The 10478-nt window shown below is 49.4% G+C and overlaps 1 protein-coding gene across 1 annotated transcript; it reads left to right on the top strand.

Annotated features, from left to right (window-relative positions):
• Positions 1 to 269: 269 nt before the first annotated feature.
• FOXI3 (forkhead box I3) lies at positions 270 to 4901 on the top strand (the record flags this gene model as incomplete). Its single annotated transcript, XM_081086702.1, has 2 exons — positions 270 to 957; positions 4285 to 4901. 2 exons carry the CDS (start codon positions 270 to 272, stop codon positions 4899 to 4901), a joined length of 1305 nt encoding a protein of 434 aa, XP_080942828.1.
• Positions 4902 to 10478: the final 5577 nt, after the last annotated feature.

The following is a 10478-nucleotide window of genomic DNA, read 5'->3' as shown; positions in this document are numbered from 1 at the left end:
CCCCGGCCTCCCCGGCTCCGGGCTCCGGGCCCAGGGCCCAGAGAGGAGGGGCTGCAAAGGCGGGGCGCACTACCGGGCCGCGCGGCAGGTGGGGCGGGGCGGGGCGGGGGAGGCGAACCCGCCCGGGGCCACCGCCCAACCCGACCCGGGGCTGCGCGCCGACAGGTATAAGAGGCCGGCTCGCCGGCGCCCCGCGCATCCGCCCGCCCCCGCCCAGAGCGACGGTCACAGATCGCGGGCCGAGCGCCGCAGGCTTGGCTCCCAGAGGGATGCTCTTGCCTGAGCGGCGAGACCAGCCCCGCTCGCCCCCCGCAGCCGCCGCCCCGCAGCCGCCGGCGTCCACCGACATGTCTCTCTACTGCGGCGACAACTTCGGCGTCTACTCGCAGCCCGGCCTGCCCCCGGCCGCCGCCGCCCCGGGCGCCCCCCCGGCCGCAAGGGCGCCCTACGGACTGGCCGACTACGCCGCCCCGCCCGCCGCCGCCGCCAACCCCTACCTGTGGCTCAACGGGCCGAGCGCGGGCGCCTCTCCGGGCGCCGCCGCAGCCGCGTACCTGGGCGCCCCGCCGCCGCCGCCGTCCAGGGGCGCAGCCGGGCCCTTCCTGCAGCCGCCGACCGCCGCCGGCACCTTCGCCTGCGCCCAGCGGTCCCTCGCGCAGGCCGCGCCCGCCGCGCCCTCGGGGCCCGCCGCACCCTGCGACCTGGGCTGGCTGTCCATGGCCAGCCGCGAGGACCTGATGAAGATGGTGCGGCCGCCCTACTCCTACTCGGCGCTCATCGCCATGGCCATTCAGAGCGCGCCCGAGCGCAAGCTCACGCTCAGCCACATCTACCAGTACGTGGCCGACAGCTTCCCGTTCTACCAGCGCAGCAAGGCGGGCTGGCAGAACTCCATTCGCCACAACCTGTCGCTCAACGACTGCTTCAAGAAGGTGCCCCGCGACGAGGATGACCCAGGTGAGGGCGGCTGGACAGGTGCTTCCTTCCGGGCCGGAGCGCAGGGAAGCGCGCGCGGACAGGGTGGGTGGGTGTTCGCGGCGTGGCTGACTTGAGATCCATGCGGAGTCTTCTGGTTCTAACTGGGGATGAGAGCCAGTGGAGGGATAACCACCCAAACTTCGTCTGATTGGGGCGAGGAGAAACCACAGGACAAAGAAAAGTTTCAGAGGACCCTTGGAGCGAGGACCCGGGGAGGGAGAAGCTCGCTCCTCACCCCCAATTTCCAGTCTCCACTCGGAGAGGCTGGCGGGTCTGAGCCCGTGCCGCTGGAGGGGAAGTAGACTGAGAACCAGTGAGCTCTCAGATGAAAGCGACTATAAAGGGATTCGGTTGAGCTGAGAATCCCATCACGTTTCACAAAAGAGGTGGTGAGAGCCTCCCGCACCAGCACGTTTCCTGAGCCTCTGGTGTCCTTCACAGAGCAGATCCTCTGCCTACCTTTAGTACTTCTAAAGTGGTTCTCAACCTTCCTAATGCCGCGTGACCCTTTAATACAGTTCCTCATGTTGTGGTGACCCCCAACCATAAAATTATTTTCGTTGCTACTTCATAACTGTAATTTTGCTACTGTTATGAATCGTCATGTAAATATCTGATATGCAGGATGTATTTTCATTGTTACAAATTGAACATAATTAAAGCATAGTGATTAATCACAAAACAATATGTAATTATATATGTGTTTTCCGATGGTCTTAGGCGACCCCCCAAAGAGGTCGCGAGCCACAGGTTGAGAACCATTGCTTTAGAGCAGGGGTCCTCAAACTACGGCCCGCGGGCCACATGCAAATACAAATATTGTATTTGTTCCCGTTTTGTTTTTATACTTTGAAATAAGATATGTGCAGTGTGCATAGGAATTTGTTCATAGATTTTTTTTAAACTATAGTCGGGCCCTCCAACGGTCTGAGGGACAGTGAACTGGCCCCCTGTTTAAAAAGTTTGAGGACCCCTGCTTTAGAGGATAAGTGGCAAAGACAAGAGATGGGGCAGAGGGATCAGAGGGCGTCAGCTGAGTCCTGCAAATTGTGGTTTTCATACTTTAAGTATTTGAAAATGCAAAAAATTAACTCCCCCCCCCCCCCCCGCCCCGTCCCCCCATTTGCTTTTTTCTGCTCTGAGCCCTGGGGTGAAGAGGGCCGGGTGCAGTGGAGGGCTGTAATTGTTTCCCTCTACCTGGGAGGTGGAGGTGGGGAAAAGCTGAAAACAAGAGAGAAACAGATCCTACTTGAGGTTTTCAGATGGAGCCCAGGACAAGGGAGGTATGGACAGAGTTGTGATGGAAAAAGGAAAGAAATAGAAACCCTTTCAGTTGTACACTCCAGAGATTTAGAATCTTGGGTAAATTATATAAATACCCTAGAGTACTCGTACCTGAAGTCATGCGAGAGCAGTGGTTTCCAATAGAAATACAGTATAAACCACATGTGACTAAGTTTTCTAGTAGCCACACTAATAAAAAGAAACCGGTCAATTTCATCTTAATGTTTTTTTTTTTATGTAAAACAAAATTTGTTTCAACCTATAACAAACATAAAAATTATTAGTGAGGTACTTCATATTACTTTTTGGTACCAAGTCTTCAGAACCCTGTGTGTCCTACCCCACATCTTGCTTCGGATTAGCCACTTTTCAGGTGCCCATCAGCCACGTGTGGCTGGTGATTACTGCATTGGACCAGGCGTGCAGTTCTAGATATGCATCTTCCAACTCTGCCTCTAAAGCACCTGAGATGGTCACATAAACTTTACATTCACTACTCAGACCTTCCAAAAGCTCAAGGATCTGTAGAGTGTCTTGTCAAAGTGCTTGGTATGAAGGTGGCACAATATAATTACCCTGATAGGTGAGGGCATTATTGAGATGGTAGTTGTGAATACATATGACATAAATATCAAAAATATACATCTTTGTTTTACTATGGTTGCAAATATCAAAACATTTCTATATGTGACACGGCACCAGAGTTAAGTTAGGGTTTTTCAAAATGCTGACACGCCGAGCTCAAAAGGTTCGCCATCACTGGTAGAGCATTCCTGGCTCTACTGCTGTTAACTGGGAATATGGCAGGTTACTAACCAGTCTGCACCTCAGGTTTCCCATCTGAGTAATGGAGGCAATAAATTACCTATCTCCATGGAGCTGTGAGGAGTAACAGAGGCTGTCCATGCAAGGCACTAAGTACAGAATAAGTGCTTAATAGTACTTTCAACACGGACAGTTGATTTTGCCAGAAGTGAAAAGAGCTTTGGGAAGATAAAATCCTCCAAGATGATTGTGTTAGATAAATTGTGAGTGACATTTTCTAAGCAGGAGACTAGCACTGCCGGCATTAAATGGGGCTCTGATCCCTGAGATTTGCCCAGTGGAGGGAAAACCTGGAAGATATATGGGGGCACCTCCTGCCTAGGGTGAGGGAGACAGAGGCTCTAGGAGAGGCGTTCCCCTGTCCTCCAAACATGCCATCCAAGACGCTTATACAGGTGGTTGCTGAGTACTAACTGCCGTCTTTTTTGTTCAGCAAGGCACAGGATTGGGTATTTGAGGTTGCCTTTTTTCCACTGGAGTATTTTTAGGGGCAAGTGTTATATACTTTCAGCAAATAACAATGATAGATACTGTTTTTGCACTGCTTACTGTGTGCTGCCAGCTACTGGGCAAAGATATCATTTAATCCTCACAACCAACCCATGAGGTGGGGGCTATTCTTATCCCTATTAAGTAGCGCCAGGATTTTGCGAGGCCACTCCATTTGGATCTAGAAGGGAGGGTGTTGGGTACTTATAAGTGGCTTGTGAATTGAATTAGGTTTTAAAATTTAAGAAACATACACTGCCAAGAAGAGGTAAAGGCAGATAGAACCTCTTTGTTCCAGATTTCTGTTTGAAGTTAAATAAAATCTCCCCCATACGGATAACTCTAGACAAGTGGTTCTCAACCTTCCTAATGCCGCGACCCTTTAATACAGTTCCTCATGTTGTGGTGACCCCCAACCATAGAATTATTTTCGTTGCTACTTCATAACTGTAATTTTGCTACTGTTATGAATCGTAATGTAAATATCTGATATGCAGGATGTATTTAGGCGACCCCTGTGAAAGGGTCGTTCGATCCCCAAAGGGGTTACGACCCACAGGTTGAGAACCGCTGCTCTAGACAGTATAGTGGACTGAGCATCTTCATCAGCGTTTAATGAAAGTCTGCCCTCCTTCTCTGGAAATAGAAGCTGAATGAGCAGGCATAAACTATCTCCTTCTCTAACACCTGTCTTTCTCATTTCCACAGGGAAAGGTAATTACTGGACCCTGGATCCAAACTGTGAGAAAATGTTTGATAACGGGAACTTCCGCCGGAAGCGAAAGCGCCGCTCTGAGGCCAGCAGCAGCTCTGCAGTGGCTGCAGGGACGTCAAAATCGGAAGAGGGTCTGTCCTCAGGATTAGGGGCTGGAGCGGGTGGGAAGCCGGAAGGAGACAGCCCCTCTGCTCTGCTGAGGCCTTCCCAGTCTCCAGAGCCTCCTGAGGGCTCCAAGAGTGTCTCCTCCCCTGGAGGGCCCGTGCTCACCTCCACCCCTTGCCTCAACACCTTCTTCAGCAGCCTCAGCACCTTGAGTGTCAGCAGCAGTGGGAGCACCCAGCGAGCTGTCGCTGGTGGCCACCCCCTAGGGATCCAGGGGGCCCACCTGCCCTCCAGCAGCACGTTTCCCACCAGCTCCGTCTCGGAAGCCTCAGACAACTTGCAGCTGAGCACCAGCACCAGCAACGGCGGCAGCCAGAGATCTTCCTATTATAGCCCTTTCCCTGCCAGCACCGGTGCGGGGCAGAGCAGTCCCTTCAGCCCGCCTTTCTACAACTTCAGCATGGTCAACAGCATCATCTACCCGCGGGAGGGCTCTGAGGTATAGACTTGAAGATGCACACCTGAGATCTTGTTAAAATCCATATTCCAAGGCGGCTGATCTGGAGCAGGTTCTGCGTTTCTCTGGAGCTCCTGGCTGATCTGGTCCATTAACCACACCTGGGAGTAGCCTGGGTCTTGTAGACAACTCTTTCTACAACCCAGCAAGCTTCTCCAGGCTGCTCAGGGTAGGGCCTCCCTGAAGAGATAGCCGTCCCTCTCTGTCCTACGATGATAGCACCTGTGAGCCCTGTGAGGACAAGGGACCACAGCTGTTCGTTCATCACTGTAGATCAGGGTTACAAGCTCAAATGTAAACATGGCCAGCTAAAAAAAAGTGAATGACATTATTGGGGAGGAAAAAGATAGCAATTGGCATTGGAAGCATCAGGGAGGAGTTGGGACTGACCCACTGAATTCTTTCCTTCTGCCTGGCAGCTTTCTGATTTTCCTAGAAAAGACAGATCTGTATTTTCATAGGAAACCTCCATTGGAATTCTTGGTTGCTAATTAAAGTTTAGAAAATACTGTACTGGGAAACCCCCAAAAGCCATGAGCTCTATCCAGCTCATGAGTTCCCTTTACTCATGCTCAGCATCTGGTACATGGTAGACATTAATAGCAATAAAACTACCCAAGCAAGTCCTGTGTGCCAGGCACTGCTGGACACTGCACTCATTAACCTGCACAGCCTGGGCGACAGGTGATATTACCGCCCCATTTTCATATGAGGCTGGGAAGCACCAGGATGTCAGGTGGCTCACTCCAGGCCATGCAGGGACCAGCCGTGCAGCAGGGCAGGGGCAGGTCCAGGCAGTCTGGCTCCAGGGCTGGTGCTTGCAGCTTTGTGTTTCTAGTTCCTGAGGGTAGACAGTGCATAGAGATTAGGAATGAGCTAGATCACATTCGACCAAAGATTGCAGTTGAAATACATGTCACTTGAGATGTTCCCGTGAGCAGCACGGATGGAACCCCCACCTCCATGTTACTTGTGCCACTGTATTCCTGAGGCCTGGGCTGACCATTGTCCTCGTAAACCTGACATCCTGTCCCTCTTAGCATGTGTCCTGAGTTTTTCTTTAAATGAAGTATTAGAATTTTATTAAAAATAGTTTTTAAATTGAATTTTTATTTACCACAAATGGTTGTGTTTTTTTAAAAAACCAGTTGTGGTAATTTTTTAAAAAATATAATTTACTGTTAGCACTCCCTTTTACTTCTCAAGAGGTATTTTCATTTGAATAATTTGTATGGTTAACCTCCCAGCACCCAGCAGAGAGCCTGGTGCCTGGCAGACACCCAGTCATTGCTTGAACTTGAACTTATCCAAAAAGTATTAGTCTATTTTATTGGAACAATGTTACATTAAGACGAAGATAATGTCCTATGAATTGCCTTAGTGCCATGTTGTTGGTTTGGGCTTTTAATTTTTTTTTTTAAAGGAACACAAGTACATTGTTAAAAAAAAATTAGCTTTCCTCTGTGTATTCTTTCTTAAAACTCACAGCATTACTCTTAAATTTTTATTTTGAAATAACTTACAGGAAACTATTTTTTAAAGTAGTTTATTGAGGTACAAGTAACATCACCATTATTTAAATATTATGAACAGGTGTACCTGGTTTTATTGTGCTTCACAGAGGTTGCATTTTTTTTTTACAAATTAAAGGCAAGACCCTCACCAGCAAAAAGATGACACTTGCTTTCTAAGACTGGTCTGGCACAGAAACTGCAGCATCCAAGGTTTGCCTGCAGAAAGAACCAAAGACTGCCCACCCACACTGCACAAAATCCAGTTTCAGGGGTATTATTTTATGTGAAAATCCTATGGACTTTTATAACTATTGTTTCTAACACAGTTCTATATTTGTAAAATAATTTATAATGTGAACTGAGACAAAAATTTTCCCTAGGAAAGTACACTACGTGCTGAGAATCTCATGAAATAAACTAAGTGGGATGACTTCTGGCCATTTTTCAGCATTGCTATTTTTCTGTCTTCAGTTTCTTTCTCCTAAAAGAAGAGATGTGAGTGGCATGGCACCAACGCCACTACAGAGACTTTGTGTTGAGAGGGGAGCGACTGACCTTTGGCGTCTTTCCACCACCCCCATCTGAAAAGGCAGGGATGGAGCAACCACTCTGGGGAGGGTCTTACAGGCATGACCATTTTATTAGAGTCACACTTCTGTCATTTAGATTAACGTGCAATTCAGTGCACCAGACGATTTCTGTTGCAGAAAGAAATGTGCTGGAAAAGTTTCATCAGCTGACAGTAGTCCTTGGGTGCAGCCCCAGGTGTTCCAGTCCTCGAGGGGACCACAGGCAGCCCAGCATTTCCCAGGAAACTTGAAAACAGCTTCGTCTGGAAAAACCTGAAATAGGCTTCTGGGCTAGGGTTTCTCAGCACCAGCATTGCTGATGTTTGGGGCTCAGTAATTTTGTCGTAGAGGTCGCCCTTTACACCACAGGGTGTCTGCAGCATCCCTGGTCCCTACGCATTAGACCCCCTGGGCCCTGGCCATGAGTGATAACCAAGAGTATCTGCAGGCATTGCCAATGGACCCTGGGGGACAAAATGAGCCCTGATTGAGAACCACTGATGTAGGTCAACACCCACAGTTTGTCAAGGATGAAAGGAAGCCCCCTTGGTCCCCAACAGAAAGTCCTAGGTCTTGGGCTAGCAGTCAGGCCCTGAATGAGTTAGACCTCTGGGCTTGTGCAGGCAGTTTGTCCTGAGATGCCCTTTCTCCTAAGGAGAATAAGTTGTGAGTGGGTGTAACCCAGTAACAGGCATTTCTCAAAGCTGGGACCGATGGTTCACCCAGTCACATTGGAGGTAGGGCTCCTTCAATATTTTAGTTGTTGATTATAGATTTCTTATGGTAGCATCCTTCTTGGCATCTAATTCTTTTACTAGTAGGGACCTAGGCTGGGGATAATTTTAATTAAACAGTAGTAAATGATCTGGGTTATTTAGGGCTTGTAGGGGTGGGGGGTGTGGGGGGACAGGACACAGGCATAGGGAGGACATGCTAAAAGAACATGATTAACCTGTATTTGGAAATATCTAGTTCTGGGTGGTTGATGGCTATTAAAGGCCATAATATTGGTATCTGTGAGAACAAAGATGATGAGAAGAACAACTAACTGGGAAGAGCAGCAGGTGCCTCAGACACTCCCAGGACTCAGGAAGCTGTGCCTCCTGCTGGGCATGGGATTAAAGGGAAGGGGACTAAGCTGGCTGTGGCGGTAATATTTTCAGGTCAAAGTCTGCACCTGCTTTCCAATTGGGAACCCGGTCAGAAATACAAACCTTAGCCAAATTTCACTCTGTGGTGCTCAGAACTGCAGAGGAAAGAATGTGGACCCATGGCACCCTGTTCCACAGCTTTCGTTCCCTGGGGTTCCTGGACTGGGGGCTGATGTCAGGTTGAGGCCAATTATGCACCTTTATAACCTAAAGCACCTGCCTTCGGCCTTCTAGAACCTCGTGTACCATTCAGAGTCAGACAGGAGCCAAGGAGAATGTGAAAGCCGAATTAGCAGTGCTCAAGTTTTCTGTTTAATACTTTTGGATCCTTTCACCCCATTCTTAAACTTAATGGAAAAGGACTTTGAAAACTGTGCCTTCCCCAGCTCCTCCCCAGCCGCCAGGGGCATTCCTTGGTTCCTCCCAGGGCCAACTGGGCCAAGGTAGAGACAGGAGGAGCCTCACTGAATTTTGAAGGAAATTCTAAAAGTGTGCTCCTTCTCTCTGAGATCCCCAAATTTAGAAAGAGCCTAAATTTTGGGGTCTAACTGTGTCTTGTTTTCTTTAGATGCTCTAGTCACTGACACCAGTGGTTGTCAATGAAAAAGCAGCCACTGGTTTTTTGTGCCAGCAGGGGCTGGCCAGTTCTGGGGTAAAGACCTGGTGGGCCATCCAGGCCTTGCCTGTTGTTATGGAAAGCAGTCAGCTGGGGCGGATGGCTAGCACCACTACAGAGAGGAGTTTCCAGTTAGCTTTGAAAACAAAAGAAACCAGGCAGCTACCAAATTCCTCCCATGTTTTTTATTCATGATGCCAGGGCATCACCAAAACCCTAGGAGGCCAGGAGAGCAGCCCTTTATCATTTAAACAAGGGAACATTACAATGATAATAATAACTCACTTCTTGGATGCCAGGCACTGTCCTAAAGCATGTCTATAAAATAGCGAGAGTAACCTCCCGGAAGCGCATTAGCAGTTACTGTCTTTATTCCTTTCAGCAACGAGAGCACTGCGGCCTGTGCCTGTGTGTAAGGAGGCCTTAGTCAAAAACCTGAGGAAAGTGCTCAAACTAGGATTCAAAATCAGGCCAGCCAATGTCAGAGCCCACCTGCCCTGTACCTTCTGTGCTGCCTCTCCATTCGGAGATGAAAAGAGAGGCACAGAGAGGTTAAGTGAGGTGCCCAAGGCCACACAGCTTGCTGGTTGCAGATTTGGGCCTCGCTTCAGGGCTCCTGCCTGCTATCCTCATAGTGAGGTTCTCTTCAGGCATTTCCTCTATGTTCTCTAGGCTTTTGTGTCTGGGGCTTCTTTTCCAGGACGCAGGAAGGTAAGCAGTAGGGAGAAAAGTCTTTTTTTTTTTTTTTTTTGACCAGCAGGCAGCCAAGTCAGGGGCCCAGATCTCAGGCTCTGAAGCTGCCGAGGAAGCCAGAGGTTGGGGACACGGACTTCCATTGGATATTTATCTATTAGCTCAGCAAGTCCCTTTCAGTTATCAGACCCTGTGCTAGGCACTGAGATGATCCTTAGCAAGCCAGTGGTGGCCTAGAACAAGTATTCCCAGGCTGAAGTGATGTTCCCCCACCTGGCTGCCAGCCTGTGCTGAGGGAGCTAGGATGGTTTAATCTGGAAAAGCTTACACCATCACTCCTTCTCTTTCCTGTGTCTGGTGTTAGGACACAGGACCTGGACCAGTGTTATCCAAAGCTGGGCTGACTGAATGACAGAGTGCTCTTAAAGGCCCAGGGCCTTGGTGCAGACTAAGGTCCTTTCAGTTCCCTCCCACCTTTCCAGCCCTGGCTGGTCCAGCCACAGTGAGGCCACATAGCATCCTGGCTGTCTGCTTCCAGCCCCAGCCCCAGGGGGCAGAGAATGGTGTCTGTGTCCTGCACTTCCAAGGAGGCTTGAGGCTTCCTCCTCCCCAGTTTACCTTCTTGAAATGCATTAAACAAACCACATTGTAGGGATCTCTTTGCTCCATGTTGAGATCTTAAAGCTGAGCATTAACAAGCATGAGGACCTCTATTTTCTTTCATCTGCAAGATGATGCCAACTGACTCCATTCTGTAACCGCTCACCTCCAATGCTCCGCACCTGGTGACGCACAAACTCCCCAGGTCTCAGTCTTCACCTCTATAAAACAAATCATAGTGTTATCAGAGAAATGCGTGAATGGCCTTTCTCCGCTGCTAGTGTGAGGGGGGTTCTTGGGATACCACTGAAAGAAGCATTTTGAGAGGCCCGCATGGGAGGATGAGTTGTGGTAGAAAGCTTTATTTGAGTGCAATTAAATTCTTGGGTTTCCAAAGTCCCATTTCCCTTAGTCCAGTCCTG

The sequence above is a fragment of the Myotis nattereri genome, assembly GCF_964212035.1.
Source record: "Myotis nattereri genome assembly, chromosome: 3".
NCBI classification, from domain to species: domain Eukaryota; kingdom Metazoa; phylum Chordata; class Mammalia; order Chiroptera; family Vespertilionidae; genus Myotis; species Myotis nattereri.
Note: the sequence above shows the minus strand (reverse complement) of the source record. Positions and strands in the feature narration are given on the sequence as shown.